Raw genomic sequence first — 25,618 nt, 5'->3', positions numbered from 1 at the left:
ACCTTCGCTCTCTCTCTCCCACTACTCTCTCCTCTTCCATCCTATCATATCTTCCCTCTGCTCAATCCTTCTCCCTCCAATCTCCTGATTCTGCCTCCTCAACCCTCCTCTCCTCCCTTTCTGCATCCTTTGACTCTCTGTGTCCCCTATCCTCCCGGCCGGCTCGGTCCTCCCCTCCAGCTCCGTGGCTTGATGACTCATTGCGAGCTCACAGAACAGAGCTCCGGGCAGCGGAGCGGAAATGGAAGAAAACTAAACTCCCTGCCGACCTGGCATCTTTTCACTCCCTCCTCTCTACATTTTCTTCATCTGTTTCTGCTGCTAAGGCCACTTTCTACCACTCTAAATTCCAAGCATCTGCCTCTAACCCTAGGAAGCTCTTTGCCACATTCTCCTCCCTGCTGAATCCTCCTCCCTCCCCCCCCCCCTCCTCCCTCTCTGTGGATGACTTCGTCAACCACTTTGAAAAGAAGGTTGACGACATCCGATCCTCGTTTGTTAAGTCTAATGACACTGCTGGTCCTGCTCACACTGCCCTACCCTATGCTTTGACTTCTTTCTCCCCTCTCTCTCCAGATAAAATCTTGCGACTTGTGACTGCAGGCCGCCCAACAACCTGCCCGCTTGACCCCATCCCCTCCTCTCTTCTCCAGACCATCTCCGGTGACCTTCTCCCCTACCTCACCTCGCTGATCAACTCATCCTTGACCGCTGGCCATGTCCCTTCCGTCTTCAAGAGAGCGAGAGTTGCACCCCTTCTCAAAAAACCAACACTCGATCCCACTGATGTCAACAACTACAGACCAGTATCCCTTCTTTCTTTTCTTTCCAAAACTATTGAGCGTGCCGTCTTTAGCCAACTCTCTTGCTATCTCTCTCAGAATGACCTTCTTGATCCAAACCAGTCAGGTTTCAGGACTGGTCATTCAACTGAGACTGCTCTTCTCTGTGTCACGGAGGCTCTCCGCACTGCTAAAGCTAACTCTCTCTCCTCTGCTCTTGTCCTTCTAGACCTGTCTGCTGCCTTTGATACTGTGAACCATCAGATCCTCCTCTCCACCCTCTCCGAGCTGGGCATCTCCGGCGCGGCTCACTCCTGGATTGCGTCCTACCTGACCGGTCGCTCCTACCAAGTGGCGTGGTGAGAAGCTGTCTCCGCACCACGTGCTCTCACCACTGGTGTCCCCCAGGGCTCAGTTCTAGGCCCTCTCCTATTCTCCCTATACACCAAGTCACTTGGCTCTGTCATATCCTCACATGGCCTCTCCTATCATTGCTACGCTGACGATACACAACTAATCTTCTCCTTTCCCCCTTCTGATAACCAGGTGGCGAATCGCATCTCTGCATGTCTGGCAGACATATCAGTATGGATGACGGATCACCACCTCAAGCTGAACCTTGGCAAGACGGAGCTGCTCTTCCTCCCGGGGAAGGACTGCCCGTTCAATGATCTCGCCATCACGGTTGACAACTCCGTTGTGTCCTCCTCCCAGAGTGCGAAGAGCCTTGGCGTGACCCTGGACAACACCCTGTCAAATAAATAAATAAATAAAAAAATAAATTGTGAAGTGGTTATCCCACTGGCTATAGGGTGAATGCACCAATTTGTAAGTCGCTCTGGATAAGAGCGTCTGCTAAATGACGTAAATGTAAATGTAATGTAGCGTAAACCCGGCAGCACTAGGTGAAACATAAGATATTTGTTTTTAATGTCCCGTTGGTTGGATATCCTTGATCTTAGGTCGTCCATTTTGTTTTCCAATTATTGTACGTTGGCTAATAAGACTGATGGAAGAGGCAGATTACTATCTCGCCGTCAGTTCCTTACAAGGCACCCTGACCTACGTCCACAATATCTCTGTCTCTTTCTCATGCGAATGACAGGGATTTGGGCCTTGTTGGGTGTCTGTAGAATATCCTTCGCGTCTGACTCGTTAAATAAAAAATCTTCGTCCAATACGAGGTGAGTAATCGCTGTCCTGATATCCAGAAGCACTTTTTGGTCATAAGAGACGTGGGCAGAAACATTATGTACAGAATAAATTACAAACAACGTGAAAAAACACACATAATTGCACAATTGGTTAGGGGGCCGTAAAACTGCAGCCATCTCCTCCGGCGCCATTCTCTGTTTAGTTGTGGATATACAGTATATCTAACCCATACACCTTGTATCATCTGTACCATCAGCTGCATGCTTGAAATATAACACTTATTATTTGACAAGTATTTATTCTGTCCATCCACAGTAACGTATTATTTGACAAGTATTTATTTTGTCCATCCACAGAAACCTTGACTAGGCCTACTGGTCAGTTAACTGAAAAATCCCTTTGGTACATTGTTCATCGGTGTTAACAATCAGGCACTGTATATCTGCTATGTCTTTTGCTGTGCCTCTGAGAAATAGGCCTACACTAGCCATATTTATGACTAAAAACAGAAACAAAGAATTTAGCTTGTGAAACGTATTCTCTGTCTAGTCTTAAAAATGGCTACGGCCTACATGTCCTTATGATACTTTCAGCTTTTTCCCAAGCAGAAGTTTATTCTAATAACATAATCTGAATTATTGTTATGATAGGATTATTATTTTTAATAATAATGCAGGCCAATATACAGTGGGGGAAAAAAGTATTTAGTCAGCCACCAATTGTGCAAGTTCTCCCACTTAAAAAGATGAGAGAGGCCTGTAATTTTCATCATAGGTACACGTCAACTATGACAGACAAATTGAGGAAAGAAAATCCAGAAAATCACATTGTAGGATGTTTAATGAATTTATTTGCAAATTATGGTGGAAAATAAGTATTTGGTCACCTACATACAAGCACGTTTTCTGGCTCTCACAGACCTGTAACTTCTTCTTTAAGAGGCTCCTCTGTCCTCCACTCGTTACCTGTATTAATGGCACCCGTTTGAACTTGTTATCAGTATAAAAGACACCTGTCCACAACCTCAAACAGTCACACTCCAAACTCCACTATGGCCAAGACCAAAGAGCTGTCAAAGGACACTAGAAACAAAATTGTAGACCTGCACCAGGCTGGGAAGACTGAATCTGCAATAGGTAAGCAGCTTGGTTTGAAGAAATCAACTGTGGGAGCAATTATTAGGAAATGGAAGACATACAAGACCACTGATAATCTCCCTCGATCTGGGGCTCCACGCAAGATCTCACCCCGTGGGGTCAAAATGATCACAAGAACGGTGAGATAAAATCCCAGAACCACACGGGGGGACCTAGTGAATGACCTGCAGAGAGCTGGGACCAAAGTAACAAAGCCTACCATCAGTAACACACTACGCCGCCGGGGACTCAAATCCTGCAGTGCGAGACGTGTCCCCCTGCTTAAGCCAGTACATGTCCAGGCCCGTCTGAAGTTTGCTAGAGTGCATTTGGATGATCCAGAAGAGGATTGGGAGAATGTCATATGGTCAGATGAAACCAAAATATAAGTTTTTGGTAAAAACTCAACTCGTCGTGTTTGGAGGACAAAGAATGCTGAGTTGCATCCAAAGAACACCATACCTACTGTGAAGCATGGGGGTGGAAACATCATGCTTTGGGGCTGTTTTTCTGCAAAGGGACCAGGACGACTGATCCGTGTAAAGGAAAGAATGAATGAGGCCATGTATCGTGAGATTTTGAGTGAAAACCTCCTTCTATCAGCAAGGGCATTGAAGATGAAACGTGGCTGGGTCTTTCAGCATGACAATGATCCCAAACACACCGCCCGGGCAACGAAGGAGTGGCTTCGTAAGAAGCATTTCAAGGTCCTGGAGTGGCCTAGCCAGTCTCCAGATCTCAACCCCATAGAAAATCTTTGGAGGGAGTTGAAAGTCTGTGTTGCCCAGCGACAGACCCAAAACATCACTGCTCTAGAGGAGATCTGCATGGAGGAATGGGCCAAAATACCAGCAACAGTGTGTGAAAACCTTGTGAAGACTTACAGAAAACGTTTGACCTGTGTCATTGCCAACAAAGGGTATATAACAAAGTATTCAGAAACTTTTGTTATTGACCAAATACTTATTTTCCACCATAATTTGCAAAGAAATTCATTAAAAATCCTACAATGTGATTTTCTGGATTTTTTTTTCTCATTTTGTCTGTCATAGTTGACGTGTACCTATGATGAAAATTACAAGCCTCTCCCATCTTTTTAAGTGGGAGAACTTGCACAATTGGTGGCTGACTAAATACTTTTTTCCCCCACTGTAATATATGATCATATTACAGCCTAATACAATTATATAATATATATAATATAAAATAATTTCAAATAATTATTGTTTTCATAAATCACATGCAGTAATTACATATCTGATAGGCTACGCAATTACAATGTATTTGTATTTATTACGGATACCCATTAGCTGGGGTCCAGCAAAATTAAGGCAGTTATACATTTAAAAAAACATTACAATACATTCATAACAGATTTCACAGCACACTAAGTGTGTGCCCTCAGGCACCTACTCCACTACCACATATCTGCAACACAAAATCCATGTGTACATGTGTGTATAGAGCGTATGTTATCGTGTGTGTATGCATGTGTCTGTGCCTATGTTTGTGTTGCTTCATAGTCCCCTTGTTCCATAAGGTGTATTTTTATCTGTTTTTTTAATCTGATTCTACTGCTTGCATCAGTTACCTGATGTGGAATAGAGTTCCATGTAGTCATGGCTCTATGTAGTACTGTGCACCTCCCATAGTCTGTTCTGGACTTGGGGACTGTGAAGAGACCTCTGGTGGCATGTCTTGTGGGGTATGCATGGGTGTCTGAGCTGTGTGCCAGTCGGTCAAACAGACAGCGCGGTGCTTTCAACATGTCAACACCTCTCACAAACACAACCAGTGATGAAGTCAATCTCTCCTCCACTTTGAGCCAGGAGAGATTGACATTTATATTATTAATGTTTGATCTCTGTGTACATCCAAGGGCCAGCCGATCTGGCACCTGACCATATGACTAAACAGTAGTCCAGGTGCGATAAAACTAGAGCCTGTAGGACCTGCCTTGTTGATAGTGCTGTTAAGAAGGTAGAGTAACGCTTTATTATGGACAGACTTCTCCCCATCTTAGCTACTGTTGTATCAATATGTTTTGACCATGACAGTTTACAATCCAGGGTTACTCCAAGCAGTTCAGTCACCTCAACTTGTTCAATCTCCACATTATTTATTACAAGATTTAGTTGAGGTTTGGAGTTTAGTGAATGATATTTTCCAAATACAATACTTTTAGTTTTATAAATATTTAGGACTAACTTATTCCTTGCCACCCACTCTGAAACTAACTGCAACTCTTTGTTAACAATTGCCACAACAATTGCCCATGAATGTGTAATAGCGTTTTCATCTTTCTCTCATAGACAATACCATTTGGATACAAATAAGTTGATGACTCTCAAGAAGAGATGTGTAAGGTCCCATAACAACAGACTCCCCTTGTATCAAAGTGACTCTGAACACCTCACTGCACCACCCAAACACACCATATGCAAGTATTCCCTTTGTGGAACTGTAGTATTTATTATAAGCGTTAATACTATATTTTTCATCTACTGTATATACTGTATGTCATACACTGCCACAACTGTTCAAATCAAATCAAATCAAATTTTATTGGCCACATGCGCCGAATACAACAGGTGCAGACATTACAGTGAAATGCTTACTTACAGCCCTTAACCAACAGTGCATTTATTTTTAACAAAAAAAGTAAAAATAAAACAACAAAAAAAGTGTTGAGAAAAAAAGAGCAGACGTAAAATAAAAGAACAGTAGGGAGGCTATATATACAGGGGGGTACCGGTGCAGAGTCAATGTGCGGGGGCACCGGCTAGTTGAGGTAGTTGAAGTAATATGTACATGTGGGCAGAGTTAAAGTGACTATGCATAAATAATTAACAGAGTAGCAGAAGCGTAAAAGGATGGGGTGGGGGGGCAGTGCAAATAGTCCGGGTAGCCATGATTAGCTGTTCAGGAGTCTTATGGCTTGGGGGTAGAAGCTGTTGAGAAGTCTTTTGGACCTAGACTTGGCACTCCGGTACCACTTGCCGTGCGGTAGCAGAGAGAACAGTCTATGACTAGGGTGGCTGGAGTCTTTGACAATTTTGAGGGCTTTCCTCTGACACCGCCTGGTATAGAGGTCCTGGATGGCAGGAAGCTTGGCCCCAGTGATGTACTGGGCCGTACGCACTACCCTCTGTAGTGCCTTGTGGTCGGAGGCCAAGCAGTTGCCATACCAGGCGGTGATGCAACCAGTCAGGATGCTCTCGATGGTGCAGCTGTATAATTTTTTGAGGATCTGAGGACCCATGCCAAATCTTTTCAGTCTCCTGAGGGGGAATAGGCTTTGTCGTGCCCTCTTCACGACTGTCTTGGTGTGTTTGGACCATGATAGTTCGTTGGTGATGTGGACACCAAGGAACTTGAAGCTCTCAACCTGTTCCACTACAGCCCCGTCGATGAGAATGGGGGCGTGCTCAGTCCTCATTTTTGTCCTGTAGTCCACAATCATCTCCTTTGTCTTGGTCACGTTGAGGGAGAGGTTGTTGTCCTGGCACCACACGGCCGGGTCTCTGACCTCCTCCCTATAGGCTGTCTCATCGTTGTCGGTGATCAGGCCTACCACTGTTGTGTCGTCTGCAAACTTAATGATGGTGTTGGAGTCGTGCCTGGCCATGCAGTCATGGGTGAAGCAGTTCCTGCATACTGCTGTGTAAACTTACCTCGGTCTCCAGTGCAAATACACTTTGTCTTGAATACAAGCCATGTCTTCTTATTTGCTATATTGACAGACTAATCTACTGTTTTATCAAAACATGTTTACTTGCCAACAAATTAGTTTAAATGAGAAACCAGATTCTTGGATCTGATGAAACCAAGATTGTACTCTTTGGCCTGAATGCCAAGCGTCACATCTGGAGGAAACCTGACATCATCCCTACGGTGAAGCATGGGGGTGGCAGCATCATTCTTTGGGGATGTTTTTCAGCGGCAGGGACTGGGAGACTAGTCAGGATTGTGGGAAGATGAACGGAGCAAAATACAGAGAGATCCTTGATGAAAACCTGCTCCAGAGCGCTCAGGACCTCAGACTGGGGCGAAGGTTCACCTTCCAACAGGACAACGACCCTAAGCACACAGCCAAGACAATGCAGGAGTGGCTTCGGGATAAGTCTCTGAATGTCCTTGAGTGGCCAAGCCAGAGCCTGGACTTGAACCCGATCAAAAATCTCTAGAGAGACCTGAAAATAGCTCTGCAGTGACGCTCCCCATCCAAGCTGACAGAGCTTGAGAGAATCTGCAGAGAATAATGGGAGAAACTCCCCAAATACAGGTGTACCAAGCTTGTAAGATCATACCCAAGAAGACTTGAGGCTGTAATCGATGTTGGTGTATTGGGGATTTTGTTTTCTCAAGAGGGTATTGTCCTTTCATAAATAAATTTGGCTGTCCTGGCTTGTTTCAAAGTCAGATGATGTTGAGCTTGAGCTTTTTCCAGGCTGAAAGGGGTCTACAGGCTCTGCAATACTAAAGCTGGTGTCAAGGTCATCAGCAGCAGGCTTATTCTGTAGGTCACACAGTAGTCAGTGATTAGCCAACATTTTACTACTTTCCCCCCATCAATACACACTCAAACAAGGTACTATATCCACCCATCCCCTCAATAGATCAAGCATACTAACCTTCACACACAATACCCACCTCCAACAGACACCAGTCAGTCTCCCACACCCTTCCAATCCTTTTGTTAATACCTCCTTTTCTCCAATTTAGACTTAAGCCTTGCATGAACAATCAACTAAGCCTCCATAATACAGAGAAAACTACAGTAGAAGTTGTAGCCTACTTCTAAACACACCAACTATGACAACAAGACACAGACCATTGCTGCGCTCAAAACAACTCGGGACTTTGAAATCTCTGTCTTCAATACGTTCAAGACAACTAATGGAACTCGGAAAAACACTAGCTCCAACTCTGAAAAAACGTTTTGAATAGTCATCCAACTTGGAATTCTAAGTAGGGAACTCTGGCCTCTTTATACAGCTCCGACATTCCAACCTGAAGATCACTGACATCATGATATTACCTTTTTTTGTTGTTCACAATTGTCTTGAAAGTACCACGTTTATGCCCAACTCCAGTATATTTATTTGCTCATCATGGAGCCATGGAAAGATTTTGTAGATTTTAGAAGGTGACTTACACTAGTTCCTGGTGCTGAGCTTGATGTTGAAGCCTCTGCAGATGTTGATGGGGTCCGACTCTAAATAGAACACAGTCATGTAGCTAACGTTAGCTTACAAAGTTACAGATCACAGCGCCAGATAGCAGCTGCCCAATTACATTGATATGTTTTGGAATGTCTATCCAGCGTATTATGAAAGCTAGCTAGATTTTGGTTTAGATATCAAATGTAGTTCGCTAGCCAACTAATTAGCTAGGTAGCGTTAGCTACATTACCTCAGCTTGACTTATTTTCTGCTGAGCTGATTGATAATGGCTGATCGGATAGTTCCCTCTTTGAAGTGAAGGGGGAAAATTGATAGAATGGCATCACCCTTCAATGTTTGACGACATGGCAACCCCATCAGTTGAGACTTCAGTTCCATTTCGAAATCCTCTGGCTGAAAATGCTGGCTACAAACACAAACATTTTGATATTTCTCACACCTCCACGGGGCGTTCCTCCACATCCTGAAATCGCTATGAATTCTGGATATTGTCGTTTGCTTACAACCAAGCAATGCTGCTGACCCGTTTCTCCCGGTGAGTTACATAAACGCTCGTATTTGCATGTATGACACATATTATATGTTAATAACATATTAATGGACATATAGAGTGAAATAGAGCAGTGGTGAAATTTCCCTTTAACATGACATAAGTCATGGCAAAATGTGTGGAATTGTAAGAAATTAGCTTTAAAACGGAAGAAAAAAAGAATCTCCACCCCATGGAAAAATTGCAGGAAATAAGCTTTAAAACTGCTAAAATGTCTCTCTGCCCCATGGCAAAATGTGTAGATTTGCATGAAATGTGTAATACAATTGCTAAATGTTCTCTCTGTCCCATGGAAAAATGTGTAAAACTGCAGAATACTTGCTTTAAAATGGCAAAAATGTCTCTACACCCCATGGCCCTGTGTAGCTCAGTTAGTAGAGCATGGCGCTTGCAACTCCAGGGTTGTGGGTTCATTTCCCACGGGGGGCCAGTATGAAAATGTATGCACTCACTAACTGTAAGTCGCTCTGGATAAGAGCGTCTGCTAAATGACAAAACATTTGAAATGGCAAAATGTTTAGAATTTCAGGAAATAAACTTTCAAACTTAAATTTTTCTCTCTGCCACCAAGAGGGGTGCCACTAAAAATGTTTGCCCGCTTGGTGGGGGGGCCCCCAAAAGGCTATGGCCGGCCCTGGACAACTCTCTTCTGCACAGATCACTGATAAGGCATTCTGGTCTACTGTAAATCAACATTATTGAAACATAAATTCATGAAATTGTTCATAGAGGATTTGTATTTATTTATAGAATGTACAATTGTGTTTATATATGATCTTGTGACAGGCTTAATGCGTGGAGAGATCTCTCAGGGGAATATGTGCGTGTCAGAGGTATGCATAGGCTGTATATTCAGAGACAATCTAGTAAACAGCAGCTAAACACACACACACGTGAGTGCGAAGAAAGAGCGCGAGAGAGAGAGAGAAAGAGAGAAATAAATCTGTGTGGGAATGCAGACTGGATCAATTAAACAACCATCATGCAACCAACCCAACTTTAATTAGACACACATACACCTGGTGCCAATCGCCCCTCCCACTGCCCCCAGGCATGTGCCAGGAGGTGTTGATATCACTGTAATACAGTTGGCTCCACCACAGATTTACCCTGTTCCTGCTAATGGAGCAATTAACCACTGGTACATCCCTGCCTGCCCAGCCCCCTCGGGCATACCGAGACCTCTAACACCCCTAAACCCTTCCTAGAAACCCTAACCTCAAACCCCCATCCTCACCAGACCCTATATGACATGTATATGTCTTTGGGAACAGCAGGGGGAGGGGAGGTGGAGTGAATTGGTAAGGGAGACTCCCCCTCTCCTCTCTCCAACCTATGGTATCCGATGGTATCCCACCTAAATGAGCCATTGCTATGGTAACATCCTTTCTGGTAGACATGGCAACCCCACTGAGGTCCAGCATTGTGGTGATGGTGCACATAGACAGAGAGTGTCGTGGATAATTATTACTATACTTGTTAAAAATCAAAAGTTCTTCCATAGTTTTTGTAGAATGAAAATATACTTTTATTACACAAAGCAACGAAAGCCGATATGATCTGCAGAACATCTGTTTTCCCTGATTCAGAGCTCTCCTTTTATACAGACACAAATGCATAGTCATGCTTATACAACCTACACAGTTACTCCATTATATGTACATGATTAACATCCTTCGGTGTCACATGTTGTTTACTCGCGAAGGTTACGTGCGTTTCTCTAAATGGGGCCTCTGTCTCTTATCTCATTTATATTGGTGGCGTGACTCGGACACGCTCTCAAAAAATAATATACATACCTACGTTAAAGAACAATCACACTCTGTATTGACTATATTCACTATCCAGGCATGCATCTGGAGTACAAAGTATCAATCATGTTCATTCTGTTTACTCGGAGAGTACGACCCTGCCTTACACAGGAAGCGGCACAGGTCCTAATCCAGGCACTTGTGATCTCCCGTCTGGATTACTGCAACTCGCTGTTGGCTGGGCTCCCTGCCTGTGCCATTAAACCCCTACAACTCATCCAGAATGCCGCAGCCCGTCTGGTGTTCAACCTTCCCAAGTTCTCTCACGTCACCCCGCTCCTCCGCACACTCCACTGGCTTCCAGTTGAAGCTCGCATCTGCTACAAGACCATGGTGCTTGCCTACGGAGCTGTGAGGGGAACGGCACCTCCGTACCTTCAGGCTCTGATCAGTCCCTACACCCAAACGAGGGCACTGCGTTCATCCACCTCTGGCCTGCTGGCTCCCCTACCTCTGCGGAAGCATAGTTCCCGCTCAGCCCAGTCAAAACTGTTCGCTGCTCTGGCACCCCAATGGTGGAACAAGCTCCCTCACGACGCCAGGACAGCGGAGTCACTCACCACCTTCCGGAGACATTTGAAACCCCACCTCTTTAAGGAATACCTGGGATAGGATAAAGTAATCCTTCTACCCCTCCCCCCCCCCCCCCTTTACTCCAATCCATAAGCATTTAAGGCATATAGGTGTTTCATTCTACAACATATGTACTAGAAAATCATCCATAAGAGAGAGGTCGAAAAAGAGCAGGAGAGAGAGAGAGAGAGAGAGAGAGAGAGAGAGAGAGAGAGAGAGAGAGAGAGAGAGAGAGAGAGAGAGAGAGAGAGAGAGAGAGAGAGAGAGAGATCAATATAAAAAGAGAACCATAGAGATAAGTAAAAAGGTATATTGAAAAAGAGAAACGTAGCAGAAGTAAAAATGTATATTGTCAGTAGGATTTGGCAGACCAGGATGAGCAGGGTAACATACCTCACCATTCACTAAACAACAGTGCTCTCTGATGGAGAGAAACACTGTTACAGGGAACTGTACATACAAAGCATTATCTGATGGTAATGTTGACAATAGAATAGACTACCATTTCCTGTAGGCGTAAAGTATCTAAATGTATCAGCAAAGATATTTCCTTTCTCATCAGATGTACAACTGTTGGATCACAGTGGAGGCTTTGTTTGTTTGTACTCCACACTGAGTCATTTGTTAATCCACCTTTAATCCATTTTATTCCAGGTTTTAAAACAGGCTGTTTCACAAGGTTTCACATGCAGACAGCTGGCGTAAATCTCTTCCTGGTTTGTTATTAAATCACTTCGGACAACTTTGGTGTTGCGCATTTAGATCACAGAGAGAGGGGTGAGGCATAGCAACAATTTACCAAGCAAATGTAGCTAATCTAGCTATCAAATTTCCTTAAGGCGGAATTGAAATACTGTTCCTGCCCTGGCTTCCCTCCCTTCATTATTCTCTTCTCTCCTTTGAGCAGCCAAACAAAGAAGCTACAGTCTACAGAGACATTCTCAAACCGAGGAACCCATCTTAGAGAGAAGAAAACATGGTAAGCATTACAGACTGTTTTAGTTTCTTGCTACAAGGAAATAGAAAGTTATTGAAAGAAAAGAGAAGAGTAGAGCAGAGATGGGGAAAAGGGGAGACTAAAGGAGTAGCATACTTAATGTCTATTCAACTATTGGTCCTGTTTGCGAACTGTGTTATCTAGCCAGCTAAGTTCCTTAAAAAATACACTATTTGCAGAAAGGACCACCTCATTCATTTAAATTATACTAATCTTTGTCACTGCTATGGCTTGTAAATGTGCCAGCTAGGTATACATGCTAGCAAAGTTGCTAACAATAGCTAGCAAATGCATAAACTGTCGCAGTGATGCACTTCCTGGATTGCCAACAAATGTTACAGAAATCAGCCACTTGAATTGGGTAGTGTGTGTAGCTATTTGACTGCATTGTGTATGATTGATACACACTCTCTAATTCTCTCTCTGTCTCTCTCTCTCTGTATGGGTGTAGGCGGGTGTGTGTTCACAGGGCTAATCTAGGTCAGAGGACAATAGTATTTGTCCTCCTGAGAAGTGAGTTACAACCTCTAAAATGAATCTCTCTGCAGAGAGAGAGGAGGGGGACACTTTTTCGAAAAATATTGTCTCAGGTGAGAAAGAGGAGCAGGAGAGATCAGTGTCTCCTGTACCCAGCTGTGTGTCCATGAAGAGTGACATGTCAATGGATCCTCCATTTCACTTCAGTAAAGAACCATTGTCCAGTGAACAGGGGTAATATGACTTTGTTTTACCACACACCTACATAATCCTGATACAGATATCTGAGCACCCTAAACAACAATTTCTTCCCCAGTCGGACTAAAAATAATCTCCTTGGTTTTTGTCAGGGTCCATCAGCAGAGACCAGTGTCTCCTGTACCCAGCTGTGTGTCTATGAAGAGTGACCGGTCTATGGGACCACCAATCAACTTTTCCAGTGAACAGGGGTAATAAGACTTTTAACCACACACATACCACATACATACAGTGCATTCGGAAAGTATTCAGTCCTTGACTTTTTCCACATTTTGTTACGTTACAGCTTTATTTCTAAAATTGATTAAATAGTGTTTTTCTCCTCATCAATCTACACACAATACCCCATAATGACTAAGCAAAAACAGGTTTAAACATTTTTGCAAATGTATAAATAAAAAAACACTGAAATAGGACATTTACATAAGTATTGAGACCCTTTACTTAGTACTTTGTTGAAGCACCTTTGGCAGCGATTACAGCCTTGAGTCTTTTTGGGTATGATGCTACAAGCTTGGCACAGCTGTATTTGGGAAGTTTCTCCCATTCTTCTCTGCAGATCCTCTCAAGCTCTGTCAGGTTGGATGGGGAGCGTCGCTGCACAGCTATTTTCAGGTCTCTCCAGAAATGTTAAATCGGGTTCAAGTCCGGGCTCTGGCTGGGCCACTCAAGGACATTCAGAGACTTGTCCCGAAGCCACTCCTGCATTGTCTTGGCTCTGTGCTTAGAGTCGTTGTCCTGTTGGAAGGTGAACCTTCACCCCTGTCTGCGGTCCTGAGCGCTCTGGAGCAGGTTTTCATCAAGGATCTCTCTCTACTTTGCTCCGTTCAGCTTTCCCTCGATCCTGCCACCACCATGCTTCACCGTAGGGATGGTGCCAGGTTTCCTCCAGACGTGACGCTTGCCATTCAGGCCAAATAGTTACATCTTGGTTTCATCAGACCAGAGAATCTTGTTTCTCATTGTCTGAGAGTTTTTTAGGTGCCTTTTGGCAAACTCCAAGCAGGCTGTCATGTGCCTTTTACTGAGGAGTGGCTTCCGTCTGGCCACTTGGCCTGATTGATGGAGTGCTGCAGAGATGGTTGTCCTTCTGGAAGGTTCTCCCATCTCCACAGAGGAACTCTGGAGCTCTGTCAGAGTGACCATCGGGTTCTTGGTCACCTCCCTGACCAAGGCCCTTCTCCCCCGATTGCTCAGTTCGGCCAGGCTGTCAGCTCTAGGAATTGTCTTGGTTTTTCCAAACTTCTTCCATTTAAGAATGATGGAGGCCACAGTGTTCTACGGACAATTCCGTTGACCTCATGGCTTGGTTTTTGCTCTGACATGCACTGTCAACTGTGGGACCTTATATAGACAGGTATCTGCCTGTCCAAATCATGTCCAATCAATATAATTTACCACAGGTGGACTCCAATCAAATTGTAGAAAAATCTCAAGGATGATCAATGGAAACAGGATGACCTGAGCTCAATTGCGAGTCTTATGGCAAAGGGTCTGAATACTTACGTAAATAAGGTATTTCTGTTTTTTATCTTTTATAAATTGGCAAACATTTCTACAAAACTGTTTTCGCTTTGTCATTATGGGGTATTGTGTGTAGATTGATGAGGAAAACATTTTATTTAATCAATTTTAGAATAAGGCTGTAACGTAACAAAATGTGGAAAAAGTCAAGGAGTCTGACTACTTTCCGAATGCACTGTACATAATAATTACTCCTCAACAACATTAATTACTATTTCTTCCTGAGTCAGATAAAAAACAAGAGAGACCAGTGTCTCCTGTACCCAGCTGTGTGTCCATGAAGAGTGACATGTCAATGGATCCTCCATATAACTTCAGTAAAGAACCATTGTCCAGTGAACAGGGGTAATAAGACATAAGCTGTGTTCAAATACTCATACTAACCCAACTACCCATACTATTTGGGATGTACATTTAGTATGTAGTATGCTTATTGGTCATAGTATGGATATAGTTAGTATGCCAAATGATCCCGGATGTCGTATTACATTCACCAAAATACGAAGTACACAAGGAGTGGACACTATTTCCGTGCTTTTATTGCCCATAATGCAATTCTTCAAAAAATGGGCATGACTTCACATCATTTTCAGATTTGAAGAAAATGTCGGAAAATATGCAGCCAAAATCCAACGATACTGGATACAAATTCATCGCTTTAAAAAATTATGACAAATGTTAAGAAAATGTTGAGCAATTTAATAAAGTCATGACTTTTCAAATAAGTTACGTTACATGTTATGTTGGCTGACAATTTGTTAGCTACGCTAGCCTTACGAACCGCATAGCATATCATTACAGCAGTTGCTTGTACAGTGGCTTGCGAAAGTAAAGGCTTTTTTCTGGCCACTCTTCTGTAAAGCCCAGCTCTGTGGAGTGTAGTCTAAGGCGCCGCATCGCAGTGCTAACTGTGCCACTAGAGATCCTGGTTCGAATCCAGGCTCTGTCGCAGCCGGCTGTGACCGGGAGACTCATGGGCGGCGCACAATTGGCCCAGCGTCGTCCAGGGTAGGGGAGGGAATGGCCGGCAGGGATGTAGCTCAGTTGATAGAGCATGGCGTTTGCAACGTCAGGGTTGTGGGTTCGATTCCCACGGGGGGCTAGTATAATTTTTTTTTTTTATATATATATATATATATGTATTCACTTACTGTAAGTCGCTCTGGATAAGAGCGTCTGCTAAATGACTAAAATGTAATGTAAATGTTAATGTGGTCCTATGGACAGATACTCCAATCTCCGCTTTGCAGCTCCTTCAGAGTTATCTTTGGTCTCTTTGTTGCCTCTGATTAATGCCCTCCTTGCCTTGTCCGTGAGTTTTGGTGGGCGGCCCTCTCTTGGCAGGTTTGTTGTGGTGACATATTCTTTCCTTTTTTTAATAATGGATTTAATGGTGGTCCGTGGGATGTTAAACGTTTCTGATATTTTTTCATAACCCAACCCTGATCTGTACTTCTCCACAACTTTGTCCCTGACCTGTTTGGAGAGCTCCTTGGTCTTCATGGTGCCGCTTGCTTGGTGGTGTCCCTTGCTTAGTGGTGTTGCAGCCTCTGGGGCCTTTCAGAACAGGTGTATATATACTGAGATCATGTGACAGATCATGTGACACTTAGATTGCACACAGGTGGACTTTATTTAACTAATTATGTGACTTCTGAAGGTAATTGGTTGCACCAGATCTTATTTAGGGACTTCATAGCAAAGGGGGTGAATACATATGCACGCACCAATTTTTCCGTGATTTATTTTGTATAATTTTTTGAAACAAGTTATTTTTTTCATTTCACTTCACCAATTTGGACTATTTTGTGTATGTCCATTACATGAATTCCAAATAAAAATCCATTTAAATTACAGGTTGTAATGCAACAAAATAGGAAAAACGCCAAGGGGGATGAATATTTTTTGCAAGGTACTGTAGCTAACATCACACAAACATGTATTTCTCAGAGAGATAGTGTATGAGTCCTGTGTAGCTCAGTTGGTAGAGCATGACGCTTGCAATGCCAGGGTTCGTTTTCCACGGGTGGCCAGTATGAAAATGTATGCACCCACTAACTGTAAGTCGCTCTGGATAAGAGCGTCTGCTAAATGACTTAAATGTAAATAGTGGTGGATTCTGATTTCAAGGGAACCTGTATGTACTGGTATGTTAGCGAGCTACCTAAGTTAGTTGGCTACTAATACATCGAACTTGCCAGTACATTAACTATATACCAGCTACCCAACGTGTATTGACTTGATTATTCACGTCATGCTTAGCTAAGTGGTATAGTAGTTGTGCGTTGTCAATAGACATTGTTAATGAAGTCGTAAGATGCTTTATTCGAACACAGCTTTAGTTTTACCACACACCTACATAATCCTGATACAGATATCTGAGCACCCTCAACAACAATTTCTTCCCCAGTCAGACTCAAAATAATCTCCTTGGTTTTTGTCAGGGTCCATCAGGAGAGACCAGCGTCTCCTGTAACCAGCTGTGTGTCAATGAAGAGTGAGATGTCAATGGATCCTCCATATAACTTCAGAAAAGAACCATTGTCCAGTGAACAGGGGTAATAAGACATAAGCTGTGTTCAAATACTCATACTAACCACACTACCCATACTATTTGGGATGTACATTTAGTATGTAGTATGCTTATTGGTCATAGTATGGATATAGTTAGTTATGATAACACGATTTAACACCTCCTCAGTCAGACTAAACCTAACTGACCTATTTGTGTTTGTCAGGGTCCATCAGGAGAGACCAGTGTCTCCTGTACCCAGCTGTGAGTCTATGAAAAGTGACTGGTCTATGGGACCACCAATCAACTTTTCCAGTGAACAGGGGTAATATGACTTAGTTTACTCACAGGCCTACCTAATCCAAACAACAGATCCAGTGGGGAAAAAAAGTATTTAGTCAGCCACCAATTGTGCAAGTTCTCTACTTAAAAAGATGAGAGAGGCCTGTAATTTTCATCATAGGTACACGGCAACTATGACAGACAAAATGAGGAAAAAAATCCAGAAAATCACATTGTTGGATTTTTTATGAATAATGGTGGAAAATAAGTATTTGGTCAATAACAAAAGTTTCTCAATACTTTGTTATATACCCTTTGTTGGCAATGACACAGGTCAAATGTTTTCTGTAAGTGTTCACTAGGTTTTCACACACTGTTGCTGGTATTTTGGCCCATTCCTCCATGCAGATCTCCTCTAGAGCAGTGATGTTTTGGGGCTGTCGCTGGGCAACACAGACTTTCAACTCCCTCCAAAGATTTTCTATGGGGTTGAGATCTGGAGACTGGCTAGGCCACTCCAGGACCTTGAAATGCTTCTTACGAAGCCACTCCTTCGTTGCCCGGGCGGTGTGTTTGGGATCATTGTCATGCTGAAAGACCCAGCCACGTTTCATCTTCAATGCCCTTGCTGATGGAAGGAGGTTTTCACTCAAAATCTCACGATACATGGCCCCATTCATTCTTTCCTTTACACGGATCAGTCATCCTGGTCCCTTTGCAGAAAAACAGCCCCAAAGCATGATGTTTCCACCCCCATGCTTCACAGTAGGTATGGTGTTCTTTGGATGCAACTCAGCATTCTTTGTCCTCCAAACACGACGAGTTGAGTTTTTACCAAAAACTTATATTTTGGTTTCATCTGACCATATGACATTCTCCCAATCCTCTTCTGGATCATCCAAATGCACTCTAGCAAACTTCAGACGGGCCTGGACATGTACTGGCTTAAGCAGGGGGACACGTCTGGCACTGCAGGATTTGAGTCCCTGGCGGCGTAGTGTGTTACTGATGGTAAGCTTTGTTACTTTGGTCCCAGCTCTCTGCAGGTCATTCACTAGGTCCCCCCGTGTGGTACTGAGATTTTTGCTCACCGTTCTTGTGATCATTTTGACCCCACGGAGTGAGATCTTGCGTGGAGCCCCAGATCGAGGGAGATTATCAGTGGTCTTGTATGTCTTCCATTTCCTAATAATTGCTCCCACAGTTGATTTCTTCAAACCAAGCTGCTTACCTATTGCAGATTCAGTCTTCCCAGCCTGGTGCAGGTCTACAATTTTGTTTCTGGTGTCCTTTGACAGCTCTTTGGTCTTGGCCATAGTGGAGTTTGGAGTGTTTGAGGTTGTGGACAGGTGTCTTTTATACTGATAACAAGTTCAAACAGGTGCCATTAATACAGGTAACGAGTGGAGGACAGAGGAGCCTCTTAAAGAAGAAGTTACAGGTCTGTGAGAGCCAGAAATCTTGCTTGTTTGTAGGTGACCAAATACTTATTTTCCACCATAATTTGCAAATAAATTCATAAAAAATCCTACAATGTGATTTTCTGGATTCTTTTTCCTCATTTTGTCTGTCATAGTTGCCGTGTACCTATGATGAAAATTACAGGCCTCTCTCATCTTTTTAAGTGGGAGAACTTGCACAATTGGTGGCTGACTAAATACTTTTTTTCCCCACTGTATGTAATACTTCAATAATATTATGATAACACACCTCCTCATTTAGACTCAACATAACTGACCAATTTGTGTTTGTCAGGGTCCATCAGGAAAGACCAGTGTCTCCTTTTCCCAGCTGTGTGTCCATGAAGAGTGACCAGCCTATGGACCTGCCGATGAGGTTCAGTGATGAACCACTGTCAAATAAAAGGTTATTACAGTATTTAGAGTTCATGGTTTCTTTAAAACAAAAGTCATAAACTCACACCCATGACTTCTTGTTCTTTGTAAAGATAGAAAAGTTTATTTTGCCAGTGTCCTTCCAGCACTGTGTCCATGGAGCGGGACCATATAAAGGACCATCCAGATGAAGGAGAGAATGTCTTTCCCGTAGATCAGAAAATGTGTACTTTTTGTACAGCTTCCTATTACTTGGAGACCATGTTGTCTCAGGTCTTGATACCTGTAGAAATTTTAAACATTGTATGTAATTTTCCCAGGCACCAAAATGTCAGTGCTGAGGCAGAAATCCAAGAGAAGCTCAAATCAACTCTGAAGAAGAGATTTCAGTGTGTTTTTGAGGGACTAGCACAGCACGGAAACCCTACACTTCTCAATGATATATACACAGAGATCTTCATCACAGAAGGTGGAAGTGGCAAGGTCAATAATGAACATGAGATAAGACAGATTGAGACAGCATCCAGGAGACCGGCAACACAAGATACACCAATCAAATGTAATGACATCTTTAAACCCTTACCTGGACAAGACAGGCATATAAAAGCTGCATTGACAAAGGGAGTCGCTGGCATTGGAAAGACCGTTTCTGTGCAGAAGTTTATTCTGGACTGGGCCGAAGGAAAAGCTAATAAGGATATTCAGTTCATATTTCCACTTCCTTTTCGTGAGCTGAATTTGATGAGGGCGAAGAGATGCAGTTTGATGGAACTTTTAGATTCCTTTTTCATGGAAATTAAAGAATCCAAAATGATTAACTATGATGAGTGCAAAGTCCTGTTTGTATTTGATGGTCTGGATGAGTGTCGACTCCCTCTTGACTTCCAGAACAATAAGACCTGTTCTGATGTCTCAGAGTCAACCTCAGTCGATGTGCTGCTGACAAATCTTATTAAAGGGAATCTGTTACCCTCTGCGCTTCTCTGGACAACCTCCCGACCTGCAGCAGCTAATCAGATCCCTCCTGAGTGTGTTGACCAGGTGACAGAGTTACGAGGGTTCAATGACCCACAGAAGGAGGAGTACTTCAGGAAGAGATTCAGTGATGAAAACCTGGCCAACAGAATCATCTCACACATGAAATCCTCAATGAGTCTCTACATCATGTGCCACATACCAGTGTTCTGTTGGGTTTCAGCCACTGTTCTAGAGAGAATGTTGGATGAAGCAGAGAGTGGAGAGATCCCCAAGACTCTGACTCAAATGTGCATACACTTCCTGATCTTTCAGACCAAACAGAGTAGTAGAAAGTATCTTGGAGAAGATTACATTGATAACCACTGGAATACAGAAATGATTATGAAACTGGGGAAACTGGCTTATCAACAGTTGGAAAAAGGTAATCTGATCTTCTACGAGGAAGACCTAAGGGAATGTGACATTGATGTCACAGAAGCATCAGTGTACTCAGGAGTGTGCACACAGATCTTTAGAGAGGAGAAAGGGCTATGCCAGAAGAAGGTGTACTGCTTTGTACATCTAAGCATTCAGGAGTTTTTAGCTGCTCTGTATGTGTTTCTCACATTCGAAAACAGCAATGTAAATCTTCTCTCTCAAGGTGTAAATATTAAGACAATGTCAGGAGAAACACCTGTATTGTTTCTACACAAAAGTGCAGTGGACAAGGCCTTACAAAGTTTGAATGGACACCTGGACCTGTTCCTCCGCTTCCTTCTGGGTCTCTCACTCAAGTCCAATCAAACTCTCTTACAAGGCTTACTGTCACAGACAGGAAGCAAGTCGCACACCAGTGAGGAAACAGCCAAGTACATAAAGATGAAGATCAGGAAGAATCCCTCTCTAGAGAGGTGCATCAACCTGTTCCACTGTCTGAGTGAACTGAATGACATTTCTCTAGTGGAGGAGATCCAAAGCTACCTGAGCTCAGGAAGTCTCTCAGACGCTGAACTGTCACCTGCACAGTGGTCCGCTCTGGTCTTTGTTTTGCTGACTTCAGTGGAGAAGCAGGATGTATTCGAACTGAGAAAGTATTTGCGATCAGAGGAGGGTCTTCTTATGCTGCTACCAGTGGTCAAAGCCACCAGAACAGCAATGTGAGTATTTATGGACACATTTCCATAATTTCTTCATGGTCTTTATAGTCTTTACCCTGTTTGTGGACCAAATGTGTTGTTTTATTCTTTCTTCCAGCCTGAAAGATTGTAACTTGACTGAAAGATGCTGTAAGTCTTTGGCTTCAGCTCTCAGTTCGAACTCTTCTTCACTGAGAGAGCTGGACCTGAGTGACAATAAACTGCAGGATTCAGGAGTGAAGCTGCTCTCTGCTGGACTGAAGAATCCAGGCTGTAAATTGAAGACACTGAGGTAAGGGCATCTCTCTAAGAGTGGAAATATATAATTACTTTTGTTTTTGGAAATGTGAATTGATTAAACTCTTTAAAATGTCCAGTTGCATATAGAGTTGAGTATTTCTCCCATTGCAGGCTGAAGAGCTGTGGTACCACAAAGGTTGGCTGTGCTTTTCTGGCTTCAGCTCTGAGGTCAAACTCCTCCCACCTGAGAGAGCTGGATCTGAGCAGGAATATCTTTGGAGACTCTGGGCTAAAGATGCTTTCTACTGTACTGGAGGATCCACACTGTAAACTGGACATACTAAGGTTAGTTTCATACAGATTTCGGATCTTAATTTGAGCCAGTTTGCTAGAGCAAGAAAAGAATCCTGCAGCAACAGGAAATCTGAATTAGTATGTGGATTATAATTAATGGACATGTTTGTAGGGGTTGATACATTTTTCTTACGGGAAAATCAGGTCTGAAATGTCAAAGTTCAAATTACAAACTTCAGAAGTCTTTTAAAACCTCAAATACACTACATGTTTTACATTTCCTGCATTGCAGGAAAGTTCTCCTGTAACAGGGTGATCAAATTAAGTTGGCTGTCTTCTTCTAAAGAAGATTGGGTCATTCATCTGTCATTCACTAAGCAATACTTGGATCTCAAATAGCTGTTTACATGAGGATAGTTATTAACTAACTCTAAGTCGCTCTGGATAAGAGCGTCTGCTATATGACTAAAATGTAAATGTGATTCTCTTTCCATCTGTAGCCTTTCTGGCTGTGGAGTCACAGAGGAGGGTTGTGCTTCTCTGGCTTCAGCTCTGAGGTCAAACCCCTCACATCTGAGAGAACTGGACCTGACCAGCAACCAACCAGGAGACTCAGGAGTGAAGCTGCTCTCTGCTGTACTGGAGAATCCACAGTGTAAATTGCAAAAACTGAAGTGAGTACTAGAACAACTCAAGAATGTTCTGTAATTTCAGGATTTAGGTCAAGCTATGTGATTTGTGATCTGATTTTGTTGAGGATATCTGGGCATGGGCATTTAATTCTGAGGTCAGAAAGCCAAGGGAGAATGTGGCAGTACTGTTCTCCAGTTGCTCTTATAAACTATCAGTCTAAATTAATTCATCAACTTGAAGTTACTTCTCAATGAGTAATGAAGTGTACTGCAATGCCTATGACAGTAGGACATTAAATTATGCTGCTTCCCTCTGCAGGCTGTATAACTCTAAAACCACAGAGGAAGGATGTTCTTATCTGGCTTCAGCTCTGATGACAAACCCCTCACACCTGAGAGAGCTTGACCTAGGTGGAAATAAGTTAAGAGACTCAGGAATGAACCATCTCTCTGCTGCACTGAAGGAACCACTCTGTAAACTGGAAACACTGAGGTGATGTGTCATTAAAATACATTTTCTTTAATGAAATAAACAATGTTCACAAGGATAAAGGAAAACTAAATTGGGTAGTTATAGGTTTGAACATAAATAATGTCATCATGTGCTATGAAACTGCATATCATACAAATGAACCACTCTGTCTTCAGGTTGTTAGGCTGTGGAGTCACAGAGGAGAGCTGTGCTTCTCTGGCTTCAGCTCTGAGGTCAAACCCCTCACATCTGAGAGAGCTTGACCTGACCAACAACCAACCAGGAGACTCAGGTGTGAAGATGCTCTCTGCTGTCCTGGAGGATCCACTCTGTAAACTGGAAAGACTTTCGTAAGTAATACAGCACATTCCATAATGTCATAATAGGGGCGCTATAACTGATCCACCTGGAGGCTTGCAGGCAGCATGCACGCAGCTTGCTGATGGACATTAACATTTCACAGTCACAATCAGTATCTGTACATTTTACCTTCATATCTATTCCCAGGCTGAAATGCTGTAACCTCACTGAGAAATGCTGTGGGTCTCTGGCCTCAGCTCTCAGCTCAAACTCCTCTAGTCTGAGAGAGCTGCACCTGAGTCACAATAACCTGCAGGATTCAGGAGTGAAGCTGCTCTCTGCTGGACTGGGGAATGCACACTGTAAAGTGGAAACACTGGGGTAAGGCCATCTTTCTTGGAGACCATGAAGTTGCATGGAAGCATGAAAACAAATTATAAACTAAATGTAGTGATCCGAAATAGCATCTTTTGACCTTTTATAAGTTGTTGCCACCCATCAGGCAAATAATGTGCTGTTGAGGAAAGCAATCAGAACTAGTTTTTTAGTGTGTCCAGAACTGACAGAATTACAGGTGTTTCTCTCTCTGCAGGCTGTCATGTTGTTGGGTCACAGAGGAAGGCTGTGCCTATTTGGCTTCAGCTCTGAGGTCAAACCCCTCACACCTGAGAGAGCTAGATCTACTAATGAATAAACCAGGAGACTCAGGAGCGAAGCTGCTCTCTGATGTCTTGGAGGATCCACTCTGTAAACTGGAGAAACTTAATGTATAATGCACTCTGTACAATATTTTTGTGTGATAAAACTAATACATTTCCACCTTTTAATGCATTTTCATACATTTCAAGAAGAGTTTGCTGTGTAGAAAATGTTTCTGTCTGCAGACATTTTCACTGCATGTATGGGGAAATGTCACACATAAACATTGTTATAACAAGAAACAAGGACTTTTGTTGCATCCATGTGAAATGCTGGGTTGTTATCTAATAATTCAGAGACAGCGGATTGACTGACCTTCATGTCTTAAAGTAATGATGGACTGTCATTTCTCTTTGCTTATTTGAGCTGTTCTTGCCATAATATGGACTTGGTATTTTACCAAATAGGGCTATCTTCTGTATACCCCCTACCTTGTCACAACGCAACTGATTGGCTCAAACGCATTAAGAAGGAAATAAATTCCACAAATTAACTTTTAACAAGGCACACCTGTTAATTGAAATGCATTCCAGGTGACTACCTCATGAAGCTGGTTGAGGGAATGCCAAGCGTGTGCAAAGCTGTCATCAAGGCAAAGGGTGGCTATTTGAAAATATATTTTTATTTGTTTAACACTTTTTTGGTTACTACATGATTCCATATGTGTTTTTTCATAGTTTTGATGTCTTCACTATTATTCTACAATGTATATAAAGAAAAACCCTTGAATGAGTAGGATAAGAGCGTCTGCTAAATGATGTAAATGTAAATGTGTGTCAACTTTTGACTGGTACTGTATATGAGGGTGTACAAAACATTAAGAACACCTTCCTACTATTGAGTTGCACCCCAGCCTTTTGCCCTCCAGAACAGCCTCAATTCGTTGGGGCATGGACTACAAGGTGTCGAAGGTGTTCACAGGGATGCTGGCCCATGTTGACTCCAATGCTTCCAACAGTTGTGTCAAGTTGGGTGGTGGACCATTCTTGATACACATGGGAAGCTGTTGAGCGTGAAAAACACAGCAGCGCTGCAGTTCTTGACACAAACCGGTGCATCTGGCACATACTACCCTACCCTGTTGAAATGCACTTCAATCTTTTGTCTTGCCCATTCACCCTCTGAATGGCACTTATACACAGACACAATCCTTCTTTAACCTGGCTCCTCCCCTTCATCTACACTGATTGAAGTGGATTTAACAAGTGACATCAATAAGGAATCATAGCTTTCACCTGGATTCACCTGGTCAGTCTGTCATGGAAAGAGCAGGTGTCCTTAATGTTTTGTACACTCAGTGTATATTCCGGACTCTGAAATTGCTCGTTCTGATATTTCTTTATTTTTACTTTTTGGATTATATGTGTATTGTTCTGTATTGCTAGGTATTACTGCACTGTTGGAGCTAGAAACACAAGCATTTCGCTGCACCTGCGATAACATCTGCAGATCTGTGTATGCGACCAATACACTGGTCGCATGTTTTACATTTATATTTGTGTCTTGTTTATGGTGTTGAAATAAATATGAAGCTTCCTAGATGTGTTGTGCTTTTTTATTATGGTAACCTCTGAAATGGGATTCTTTCATTTCTGAATATCCCCACTCAGTCAAAATGTCAATGATTGATGATGAGATGGGCATGCAGTTTGAGGGGGGATGCACTCATGCAGGACTTACTATTAAACTTGGTTGTGTGGTGCAGTTTAAAAAATAACTAATTCAAGTTTGTGTCATGAAAATAAATACGTAATACCTATAAATTATGTGTTTGACAATTCATCGCTCACTGCCTGATAAGTGTTGCCGA

At 42.8% G+C, this 25,618-nt stretch overlaps 1 protein-coding gene across 1 annotated transcript; it reads left to right on the top strand.

Moving 5' to 3' along the window:
* The first annotated feature begins 11,703 nt into the window (after positions 1-11,703).
* Positions 11,704-25,347, top strand: LOC311137285 (NACHT, LRR and PYD domains-containing protein 12-like). Its single transcript, XM_084171708.1, has 15 exons — positions 11,704-11,970; positions 12,101-12,172; positions 12,642-12,901; positions 13,018-13,116; positions 16,894-17,007; positions 17,188-17,286; positions 18,999-19,109; positions 19,399-21,192; positions 21,290-21,463; positions 21,583-21,756; positions 22,206-22,379; positions 22,657-22,830; positions 22,986-23,159; positions 23,317-23,490; positions 23,702-25,347. The coding sequence occupies exons 3-15, from the start codon at positions 12,723-12,725 to the stop codon at positions 23,880-23,882; spliced, it is 3,621 nt and encodes a 1,206-aa protein (XP_084027834.1). The 5' UTR covers positions 11,704-11,970; positions 12,101-12,172; positions 12,642-12,722; the 3' UTR covers positions 23,883-25,347.
* The last annotated feature ends 271 nt before the right edge of the window (positions 25,348-25,618 follow it).

Source organism: Coregonus lavaretus (genome assembly GCF_964263955.1).
Source record: "Coregonus lavaretus genome assembly, chromosome: 11".
Taxonomy (NCBI): domain Eukaryota; kingdom Metazoa; phylum Chordata; class Actinopteri; order Salmoniformes; family Salmonidae; genus Coregonus; species Coregonus lavaretus.
The sequence above is the reverse complement of the archived record's forward strand: the minus strand, read 5'-3'. Positions and strand labels throughout refer to the sequence as shown.